At 40.6% G+C, this 12219-nt stretch overlaps 1 protein-coding gene across 11 annotated transcripts in view; it reads left to right on the forward strand.

Annotated features, from left to right (window-relative positions):
- CCDC7 (coiled-coil domain containing 7) overlaps positions 1-12219 on the forward strand; it is a 301313-nt gene that overhangs the window by 185915 nt on the left and 103179 nt on the right. For 10 of the 11 annotated variants that reach the window (XM_081970140.1, XM_081970145.1, XM_081970146.1 and 7 more), the window contains 3 exons: positions 2587-2706; positions 6622-6744; positions 10050-10184. The exons of the other annotated variant lie outside the window; for it this stretch is intronic. In XM_081970140.1, coding sequence (XP_081826266.1) covers positions 2587-2706; positions 6622-6744; positions 10050-10184 — 378 coding nt within the window. The remainder of the gene's footprint in view (positions 1-2586; positions 2707-6621; positions 6745-10049; positions 10185-12219) is intronic. 11 annotated transcript variants of the gene reach the window in all.

Consider the following 12219-nt stretch of genomic DNA (forward strand, 5'->3'; position numbering starts at 1 on the left):
GATATCTTCATGACAGTGTCACTATTTCTTGCATTGCATTTGTTTTAACTCTGTGTGTGTGTGTGTGTGTGTGTGTGTGTGTGTGTGTGTGTATACACATACATACCAGAAGTGGGTTTCAGCCGGTTCTGACCGGTACGCTCTTATCAGTTGAAAGAATTTGGTGTGCCTTCCCGTACTGGAGCTTCCAGGGGCCCGGAACCGGAAAGATCCCACCCCTGGGCTGTGCCTCCCCCTGCTTGCCTTCCAACAGAAGCCTTCTGGGAGGTTTTGGCTGGCGCGCACGTGGAGCGAGGGCAGGGAATCCATGCAGAGATAGGAAATTGCATGGATTCCCCACCCCCTTTATTGGAAACGAGGTGGCTGTCAGAGGAGAGAGAAGCATGCACCCGTTGGCTTGTTCGTTGGCTTGTCCAATGAATCCCCCCCTCCTGATAATTCTTCTGTTTGAACAAGCCATGTGGGGCACACTCTCTTGCTTTGACAACCGCCTCATTTCCAATTGGTGAGAGGAAAAATACATCTTTTCCGTCCCTCTCCATGGATCCATGGATCCCCCCCAATTGGAAACGAGGCAGCTGTGAAAGACAAGGCAGTGCACCCCGCATTACATGTCCAAACAGCAAATGGAACAGCAGAGGAGTTCCACACAGGGCTTTTTAACAGCTGAACCCCCCTCCTGTTAATTCTTCTATTTGAACAAGCCACGCAGGGCGCACACCCTTGCTTTGACAGCCACCTCGTTTCCAATTGGGGGGGAGGAAGAAATCCATCTTTTCCATCCCTCTCCATGGATCCCCCCCAATTGGAAACGAGGGGGCTGTCAAAGCAAAGAAGCGCGCCCTGCATGGCTGTTCAAGCAGCAAAAGAAGGAACAGGAGAGGAGTTCCACACGGGGCTTTTTAAAGAGCCAGAGTCCCTTCCTGTTAATTCTTCTGTTTCAACACGCCACGCGGGGCATACTCCCTTACTTTGACAGCTGCCTCATTTCCAATTGGGGGGAGGAAAAATACATCTTTTCCGTCCCTCTCCATGGATTCATGGATCCCCTCCAATTGGAAACCAGGCAGCTGTGAAAGACAAAGCAGCGCACCCCACATGGTGTGTTCAAACAGCAAATGGAACAGGAGAGGAGTTCCATGCGGGGCTTTTTAAACAACTGAACTACCCTCCTGTTAATTCTTCTGTTTGAACAAGCCACGCAGTGCATGCACCCTTGCTTTGACAGCCGTCTCGTTTCCAATTGGGGGGGAGAGGATGAAACCCATCTTCTCCATCCCTCTCCATGGATCCCCTCCAATTGGAAACGAGGGGGCTGTCAAGCAAGAGAGCGCGCCCTCCATGGCTGTTCAAGCAGCAAAAGAACGAACCAGAGATGTGTTCCACGCGGGGCTTTTTAAACAGCCGAACTCCCCTCTTGTTCCTAAAGCAGGCTGGATCAGTAGCGCACACCAGGCTGTTGCTCCTCCTGCCACCGCTGCTGTCGGCGTGATTCTCGTGAGGGGAAGAGAAAAAAATAATAAAAGGTTTCCGCCATGGAGAGACCCACCCTGTTCCCCCGCCTGGCAGAGCTTTTTTTTCCTCTCAGCTCAGCTCGTCTTTGCCCACCAAAGCACTGCCCCCACTCGGCTGCCCTCGCTGTTGCCACGCACGCCCCTCTGCTTGCCCAGCTGAAGGCCTGAGAGGGAGCGAGTGATGGCAGCGCGGGGCGGTGGCTACTGCTCCTGGGCTCGCTGTGGGTAGCGAGCAGTGCCCTGACTCCCCCACTGCCACCGCCATGCCACCTCAGCAGCAGCATCTCCCACCTGCAGAACTGAGTCGGGGAAGAAAATCAAAAGCCGTGGAGCCACAGACTCCCCCCTTTCCCCCGCCCCACAGCTCGCCTCCTTGGGTGGGACCAGGGCGCAAGCAGAGTGAGTGGAGTTTGCGACCAACTTTAAAGCGAATGTTTGTGACTAAATGGGACAGAGAACATAGAGGAATGCAAGTGAACATGGAGGTAATCTAGTCCAACCCCTTCCCAAGGCAGGAGTCCTTCCTTCTCTTTGAGAGCTGTCAGTGACAGACATGAGGGAAATGGTGTGTGTGTGAATGAGAGAGAGAGAAAGAAAGAATGAGAAAGAGAAAGAAAGAAAGTTAGAGAGAGACAAGAAGGAAGGAAGGAAGGAAGGAAGGGAAAGAAAGAAAATAAGTGGGGGAGAGAGACACAAAAAGGAAGGGAGGGAGAGTGGGAGAGAGAGAGGGCGGGGGAGAGAACTTATGATCACAATTGAGCCCAAAATTTTGGTTGCCAAGCAAGAGCGTTGTTAAGTGAGTTTTACCACATTTTCCAACTTGGCCACGCCCACCCAGTCACATGACCACCAAGCCACTCCCACCCAGTCACATGACCTCCAAGCCACCCCCACAAAACAGGCCACACCTACAGAATAGGTTCTGAAAAATTTAGATACCCACCACTGATATATACATACATACATACACCACTTTAATGAAATGATCCATGCATGATTTTTAATAACGTGGGACATAACTGTACTTTGAACTGTTTTCATGAAATAATTTTAAAAACATTTTTATTTGAAGAAAAGGAATTATATGACCTATCAATGAAAAAGAAAGAATTGCAAGAAAAGTTGCAGTCCAATGAGAAGGAAATAGAGGAAGCTCAGATTCTTGCATCCATCCATCCAGGCATTATTAATGGTAAGACCGCTATACTGCCTCATGATTTAAAGACTTGAATAGGAATTATTACTCATACTATTATATCATTAATTAATTAATTAATTAATCAACCAATTAATTAATATACTGTTTTTCCTTCCAAATGAAGGCAGAGGTGTGTACAAAAACTAAATATATAAAATTATCTTCCATAAAAAGCATTTTGTTAACAGGTGAAAATAAAATAAGTAATATAACAATAGGGTCCAATAATTTAAAGATTGTTATTCTTATCACAGTTAAAAGCCTGCAAATGCTCAGGGGAATAGCTATATCTTCAAATGAGATTTAAAATTATATGATGTGGATAGCAATGGTAGATATTTTGGAAGAGGAATTTCTAATTTAGAAACTGGTAGTAAGAAATCTGTGACAAAAATGTATACCTTTAATGCATATATATGAATATTTTTTCTTGCGCATAGAATCCATTTTCACACTGAGAAATCTGTGTCATTTCTTTTGAACACAGATGCACCCACACATATCACCCATTTTCCTGTCTTTTCATACAAATAATAATAATAATATAACAAGGAAGCTTATGACAATGAATCATGTTTTGCACCCTAAAAGTGATGTTGACCAATTGTACCTACCAAGAGCAGAGGGTGGTCGAGGACTCCTACAAGTGAAGCAGACTGTGAAAGAAGAAAGACACAGCTTGAATGATTACATCCAGAAAAGTGAAGAACCAATGATTAAGGAAGTAAATAAAGGAGGCCTTTTGAAGACAACCAAGTTAAAAGCTGAATATAAAAAGAAGTAATTGAGAAGCGAGCTGAAAATTGGAAAAGCAAAGCTATGCATGGCCAATACTTGAAAAGTTTTGAAGGCAAAGCTGACCAAAAACTAACTTGGAACTGGTTAAGATCAGGAGTACTGAAAAAAGAAACAGAAGGCTTTATTTTGGTAGCTCAAGAACAAGCCTTAGCCACAAACTGCATGAAGGCAAAAATTCAACATGTTACCACCAACAGCAAATGTCGCCTCTGTAATGAGAAAGTCAACCTCTTGATCAGCAGGTGCAGCAAAATTTCACAAACTGACTACCTACAATGCCATGACCGCATTGCTAAGATTATTCACTGGAAATTGTGCCAAAAGTTTGGATTTGAATACAGCAAAAACCACTGGGACCATCAGGTTGAGAAGGTTTTAGAGAATGAGAAAGTCAAGATCTTGTGGGACTTCAGAAACCAGGCTGACAGGCACTTGGCCTACAACACACCTGACATAACAGTAATTGAAAAGAAAAAAGTATGGTTCATTAACATTGCAATACCTGGTGATGCACGAATTGAAGATAGACAGCAAGAAAAAAAATTACAAAATACCAGGACTTGCAAATTGAGGTTGAGCGACTGTGGAAAAAGAAATCATGTGTTGTCCCAATTGTAATTGGAGCCCTTGGAGCAATACCTAAAGGGCTACCTCGCTATTTGAAAATTCTAAATTTACCTGACTTGAACATTCTGACTCTACAAAAAACCACCCTACTTGGAACAATTTATATCCTCCGACGTTACCTTAACAGTTTCTAGGTCCTTGGTTAGGACTCGAACTGTTCAGTTAACAACCAGCCCCAAAGCTGTGAATCTCACTAAAGATTAACCAAATAATAATGATAATAATAATAATAATAATAATAATAATAATAATAATAATAATAATAATAATAATAATAATAATAATAATAATAATAATACAGGCTGGATTGGGCAAAATAAGAATAGAAAAGGTTACTGAAAATGGAAGGAAAGAAACCTAAAAGGAAAGTGTTAAACATTACAAAAAAAGGTATAATTTAACAGATGAACATCTCCTACCAAATTATTGAGGATCGCTAATCATAGCTTTCAGCTATGTTCCTTTTTTCATTTTCAAGAACACCTATTATCAGCTAATGCAAATCCTTTACTCTTCCAATTTATAAGTAATTATTTGAATACTTTTGCTGCCAGAATTAGGTATTGTTTATGTGATAGCATATAAAAAAAGGAGACATTGACACACCAAGGCCGTGAGTCTTCTCCCCACCCCATCACACCAGGTTTCATTTACTTTCCCACCACCTTGCTCCATTCTGCATTCAGGCTCCATTATCTCAATGATTTACGTGATTTTGCAAAGAGGCCTTGAGAACCATCATGAGACAAGAGAGAACAAAACCCTAGCAAAGCTGCATTTTGAAAAGCTGTGAACATCAGCATTTTGGGGGTTCTTCAACATAGGATGCAAGTGAAAGAAGTGAATTCCAAGAGGAAAACATTAAAGGCTCTGAACTTTTCTGAATGTCAGCTTTTCTAGCTTTTTTACTAGATTTGAGATCCATTCCTCCAAACACAGTATTTTTCTTCTCTGCCTTAAAGGGAGGGCAAATCCCTTGGTGTATTAGGGCAGTGGGCATCAAACCTTCTGTTCCCTCCATTTCCTGGCAGTTTCCAAAGCTGGCAGAGAATATTGCAGATAGCAATCACATGATTAAAAGCTACTTGGCAACCAATCATAAATGTGAGCAGGTTGCCAAATGTCTGAAATGTAATCATATCACCGGGGAGATTGGCCAGTATTTAATGTTCCTAAATCTCTCCTGCCCAATAAAGGTGCTTTGTATACAAATCTGATTAGTACTTCTAAAGGTAGGTACATAACTGGAGAGAAGTCCTACTCAATTATATCTAACCTTGAAGGAAGATACTTCATAAACTTTAATTATGAGCAGCAGAAAAGGTTTTTCTGATGAGTTACTCAACTTGGGCAAAAACAAACTGTGCAACACTGAATAGAAACCAAATGAATATTTTTGGAACCGTCCACTAGAGTGTCAATGACCATTTTTGAGTGCCAGCTGTCTGAAGTTTCTCAGATAAAAGAATGATTGTTTTTGCACTAAAATAGAGTATACTTGGTTACATTCTAAACATATTTCCATGATGAATTTCCAAATATGATTTTATGAGCCAACGTCTGCTCATATCGAGGGAAAAATTATGAAGTGTCTATTGAAGGTATAGATCTTGTGCAGTGCAGACTGTCCAAGAACCTGAAAATCCAGCATATCAGAAAATAGATGGAACGTTTTCCATATGTGTTTCCAGGGACCCCCCTGCCAGGTGTTTTGGACATTTTAGCTATTTTCCCATTGCTGTTTTCCCACTGCTGTTTTCCCATTGCTCTACCTGCCAGTTTGTTAAGTAAGAGACGTGGTTTCAGAGTAATTTCTCAGGTTGGAGCTCTTGACAACTCCAGACTTGAGATATGGTTTGAGATACAAACATTAAAATGGCCAATTAAAATCAAAAAGTGTAAAAGATAATTGGTCAATTAAGGAAAGATAATTTCTTATCTTTCCTTAATTGACCAATATGAAATATGAATTAAAAGCTGAAATCTTAAAAGAGACAGGGGAAAAAACCCTCTTCATTTGGATATTCCTAATATCATATTGACATTTTAGTCCTTCCTACACTGAGAAGTTAAACAAAGACAGCCCTGGAAATGGGTTTCTACCCCGGCTGTTTTAGATTTGTAAACTAGATTGAGAAATTGAAAAAAAATAACCTTGAAAGAAAGGAGTCACAAATTATTTCTGTACTGCTGCCAAGAAACTTACATGGATGTGAATTCACCAGAAGGTTCAATTTTTCAATTGTTTTCATGGCTTTCTGGAGATTTTTTTCCCCCAGAAGGCTTTTTGATGTTACCTATAGGCATAAGTATATGTGTGTGTATTTATGTCTATTTCTACTTATATTTAATACTATTTTTATGTTCTTCAGTGTCATTTTGATAATATTGTTTTAATAGCAATCCACTAAAATTATTTAAGCCTCAGAATAAATTGCATAAATAAATTATTATTATATTTATTGACTTGAAATTATTTTACAGAACACGCACTTCAAGAATTGGTTAAGACAAAAAGACGCTTGACTATAGATTTAAAAGCAACTGTACATGATATCCAGAAAGCAGAACATGTTTTAGAAATGGCTCAGATTAAACGATCTAGAGGTATGACTTACAAAAATTTAAACTTTATTTTATAATAATATTGCTTTATCACCATCTTTACTATAATATTAATGTTAGAAGAAGTGTAAGTTAAGCATCTTTCTTGTTCTTGGATGAATGGTTTATAACCATTTGGAACAATGGCTTAAGGTATACTGTTTAATGATTTATCAGAATGAGTTGAGCTTAGAAGTGATCATTTACTAGGACAGCGATGGCGAACCTTTTTTGGCTTGCATGCCAAAATGGGAGGGGGGGGCAGGAGGGTCATGTGCGGGCATGCCGCACCCATAATGCAATGTGTAACCCTCCAGCATGCATGCGTGCATGACAGACGCCCCCCCCCATTTTTTTCATGCTTTTTTCTTCCTCCCCAAGCTCCAGAGGCTTTATAGGAGCCTGGGGAAGGTGAAAAGAGCCTCCCCCACCCTTCCAGAGGCCCTGTGGAGGCTTCAGGAGCTTCCCCGAAGCCTCCAGAGTGCAAAAAACCCTATGGGAAAACCGGAAGTTCGGGAATGGACTACCGGTTTGCTCGTAGGGCCGATTTAAACCCTCTGGAGCCTTCAGGGGGCTTCCCTGAAGGCTCCAGAGGACGAAAAATGATCCTACGAGCAAACCGATTTGACTGTCGGGCCATTTTTAGTCCTCTGGAGCCTTCAGGGAAGGCTCCGGAAGGCCCCTGAAGGCTCCAGAGGACTTAAACCAGCCCTAGGACCAAATTGGAAGTCCATTCCCGAACTTCCGGTTTGCCCATAGGGTCGGTTTTTTGCATTCCGGAGGCTTCAGGGAAGCTCCTGAAGCCTCCGGAAGGCCTTTGGGGGGGCTGGGGGGGCTCTTTTTGCCATCCCCAGGCTCCTATAAAGCCTCTGGAGCCTGGGGAGGGAGAAAAATGCCCCCCGAAAAAGGCTAAAGTCAACTGGCCAGCCTGCGCACGCGCGCTGGCTACCTGACGGGTCAACACTTCACGTGCCCTGACAAATGGCTCTGCGTGCCACCTGTGGCTCCGTGTGTCATAGGTTCGCTATTCCGGTACTAGGAAATACTTTTTCTTACTAATCATAAAAATCAATCAATTTCTGTCATTCACTCCTTCCTCATCTCCTGAAAAGTATAGATAGTTATAAACCAATGAAGTGAGGTCATTTTAAATTCTAGTATCCTCTTTCCCACAGCTCTGTTTACAATGTTGACTTGTAAAAGAGAATACACATTCCTAGCTCACTGTACAGACAATCCTTGATTTACAGCAGTTCATTTAGTGATTGTTTGAAATTACAACAGCACTGAAAAAAATGGCTTATAAGAGTTTTTCACATTAACAAATGTTGCAACATCTTCTGCATTTTCATGTGATGAAAATTCAAATGCTTGACAACTGGTTCATATTTATGACAGTTGTAATGAAAATTCAAATGCTTGGTAACTGGTTCATATTTATGACAGTTGTCCTGGAGTAATGTGATCACTTTTTGCAATCTTTGTCAAACAAAGTCAAAGTTGAAGTCAGATTCACTTAGCAACCATGTTACTAATTTAACAACTACAGTTGCATTCACTTAACAACTGTGGCAAGAAAAGTAGTAAAATGGGACAAAATTCAGTTAACAAATGCCTCACTTAGCAATAGAAATTTTGGGGTCAATTGTAAGCCGCACGTCAAGGACTATCTGTATTATTCTTATACTCTGTATGTTTTTAAAAATATATATTGAAGCGTTTGGCAATCTTTAAAAATTAAAATAATAATAACAAAGCACTTTTACAGTCATCAAACTGATCATGCTGCAATCATGACTAAACTTTATAGATGGCCTACATATTCTTCCTCCTGTTCAGAAACATCCTACAAATGCATTTTAATTCCTATTTCTAAAGCACTTCAAGCTGTTAACTTATATCTTTTATTTTATTTATTTTATTTATAATTTATTTTATTATGAAATTGGAGGTTTTATTTGACTGTCATAGAAAATTTATTTTTAAGGTTGCTTAACACTGCAATACATATTTGATATGATGAAAAATATGCAGTTTTGCAAAAGTAAAGTTTGACAGTCAATCTGACTCCCCATTCTTAATTTAAAATATACATTTTAGCACAATATGAATCGTTGGAATAATGAGCCTGTCCTGTCCTTAACATTTTGGTTTTTTCCCCCCATGTAGGTGACTAACTATTATAGGTGGCAATCTAACCCCTTGCATCCCAGATATAAACTGTTTCAGCTTCTACTTTCAAAATGATGCTATAGGGCTCTGTAAATCAGAATAACAAGACACAAGGACAGTTTTTCCCCAAATGCCATCACTCTGCTAAACAACTAATTCCCACAACACTGTCAAATTATTTACTAAGACTGTATTACTATTATTCTTCTCTTCCTTTCTAGTACCTATCTCTTCCCACTTATGGCTATATCCATGTTGCTTGTATCTTTACAGCTTACATTGTTTTTATTGTTTCCTAGTATGATTTGATTGCTTATTAATATTCTTTGACTATCGCTGTTATATCTTATGATTCTTGACAAATATATTTTATTTTTCTTTATGTACACTGAGAGCATATGCACCAAAGACAAACTCCTTGTGTGGCCAATCACACTTGGCCAATAAAGAATTCAATTCTGTTCTGTTCTGTTTCTAGTCCAGTCCAGTCCAGTCCAGTCTATTCCTATTCCATCCCATCCCATTCCATTCTATTTCCTAAAAACCAGTTGCAATGGTTAAGCCACAGGATTAAAAAGCAGGAGACAAAAGTTTATATCCTGCCTTTATCATAAAAGCTGACTGGATGACTTTGGGTCAGGAACTCTCTTTCAATCCAACACACTTCATAGGGTTGTTGTGGGGAAAATAGGAGGAAGAAGATGTGTTGGATATGTTTGTCACCTTGAATTATTTATAAAAATAATAAAGGTGGGATACAAATCAGTGAAAGCAAATTCAAGCAGATTTGAAGTCATCATGTCTTTGTTGTGGTGAGAATTATCATTTTACACCTTTGGTCTGCCACCCGTATTTACCTAATTTGTATGTTGTTCAGCTTGGGCAGAGGAGGTTGTGTGACAGGTCTGCAGAATGTATTCTAAATCTGTCTTGAAAAAGTTACTATTATAGTATATTAGTATTTTATTGACCAAGGTTATTAGTCATCCAAAATAATTTCATTTGTTTTGTTTTATTTTATTGAATGGGCTCTACAATAATACTTAGTATCATATGAAATAATCCAGTTTTTGAAAACAATTGTTCATGTTATGTTATTTTATAAATAATGAGAATATTTTAAAATATTTTTAAAGAAATAATTGAAAAAGAGAGATCACTGAATCACCTACTTAAAAAAAAGGAGTTACTACAGAAACGTTTGCATTCCAACTGGACAGAATTAGAAGATGCTCAGACTCTTATAGCTGCCAAACCCGGATATATCAATGGTAGGTAAACTGTAATTTCTGATATTTGTAGTGCTAGATATAGCAATAGCACTTAGACTTCACAGGGCTTTACAGCCATCTCTAAGCAGTTTACAGTGTCGGCATATTGCCCCCGACAATCTGGGTCCTCAGGTTACCCACCTCAGAAGGATGGAAGGCTGTGTCTTCCTTGAGCCTGGTGAGATTTGAACTGCCAAATTACAGACATCCAGAGTCAGCAGAAATAGCTTGCAGTACTGCACTTTAACCACTGTGCTACCATGTCTCATATATATGAAGTTTGAAGTAAGCTTCTTCGCCTCAGTTGAATTTATAATTAAGATGAAACAGTATTTTCTGAGCTGTAAGCAAGACTTCTCAAATTTTCTGTCCCTCATGAAAAAAAGGAGCAAGAAAAGTTTTTATTTTAGATTTTTTTCATAGTAGCTGATACAACCAGGCTGAAGCTTATATCTTTCCAGCTCTTCTGTGACATGGTTAAATGGAAGTATTTAAACATCTTCATTCTAATTGTAAATTGTAATAGCTTGTTGTACAGGTTAAATAATGTTTAATCATATATATGATAAGTGAAAGAAGCCACTGTTAATTCATATTTAATAAAGAAATAGAGTTTTATCAAGTTTAGTTAAATTAATGTTACATATTGAGACTGGAACAATAGATTGCCTCATGGTCCTCCATTCCGGTGGGAAAATACTCAAAGCCGATTGACTGAACCATCTGACAGCTCCCCATAAAAGGACTAGCTATCAGAGAGGCCAATGCTGGATCTATACATAATTATTGAATAAAGAGCTATTGTTGTCACTGAATCCTGTCTCATCCGTTCACCTATCCAACACTAGCGATGAAGATGGGATTGGAAGACAACTAGGCAGAAATAGCTGGCAACACGATCCAGCGTAAGCCCAGTCAAAGTGATCATTGTTGGGCACCACGCAACCATTCTGAGCGGCAAAATCATAGTTTCCTCAGCTTATCAAAATGACTACACATGCCCCACCAGCTTCCTATGATCCAGCCATGGAACACTGGGATTCCTACATGATGAGATTCGAGTGCTTTATGGAAGCCAACGACCTTCTTGGTCTATTGGACAACAGAAAGCGGGCTCTCTTCCTGAGCTACTGTGGGCCTGAAGTCTTCGACACTGCCAAGGCACTGTCCGAACCGACATCAGTCCAGACGGTCACCTGGTCTGCACTACAGAATACTTTGAAGATGCACTACATGCCGAAGCCTTCCAAGTTCGTGTGGTGGCATGAATTCAATTTGCGCAACCAGAAAGAAAGGGAGACTATCAACCAGTACGTTGCCACACTTTGCAAGGCCACAGCGTACTGCAAGTTCAGAGACCTGGACAAGTTGCTGCTTGATCGAATAATCTGTGGAGTATGAGACATTAATCTGCAGTGGAGGCTGCTGGCAAACATATATCTCACACGGCAAATTGCAGGTCAGAGCAACTGAATCATCAACAAAGTCAACAGAGACACTGCAGAAGCATGGCAGCCAAAAAAGCACCCACAGAGCTGTCACGGTTCATCGCGAGAACGCAGAGTGTGACCTCTCATCCAACAGCGAGGACAAAGTTTGCCACCTTCAGTTTGAAAAGAAAACGACAGCACACGGGCCTGAAGGACGTTTCCCACCTTACGCCAGCTGCGGGCCAACTACCAGAGAACAACCTGCCATTTTAGGGATGCCATCTGCCAGATGTGCAACCGGAGGAGACATCTGACCTGAGTCTGCCAGGAAAACCTCTCATCCACTCAACAACTCAAACCAGTGCCAAGCCAGTTTGGACAACCAAACCAAACAGATGGGAGACCTGGAGCCCCTAGCAGAAGCAAGAAACAGCGGAATTATTCCAGACTAAGATTTGGCATGCAGCACCCCAAGAAATAAAAAGCTGCAAGCAACCATCTGAATCGAGGGATTAATGTGCAGCATGGAAATCGACACCGGGTCATCCCTGACCATAGTATCCTGGACTACCCTGAAGAAGGCTATCCCTAGCCTCCAGATATGA

Source organism: Natrix helvetica (assembly GCF_964273705.1).
Source record: "Natrix helvetica genome assembly, chromosome: Z".
Classification (NCBI taxonomy): domain Eukaryota; kingdom Metazoa; phylum Chordata; class Lepidosauria; order Squamata; family Natricidae; genus Natrix; species Natrix helvetica.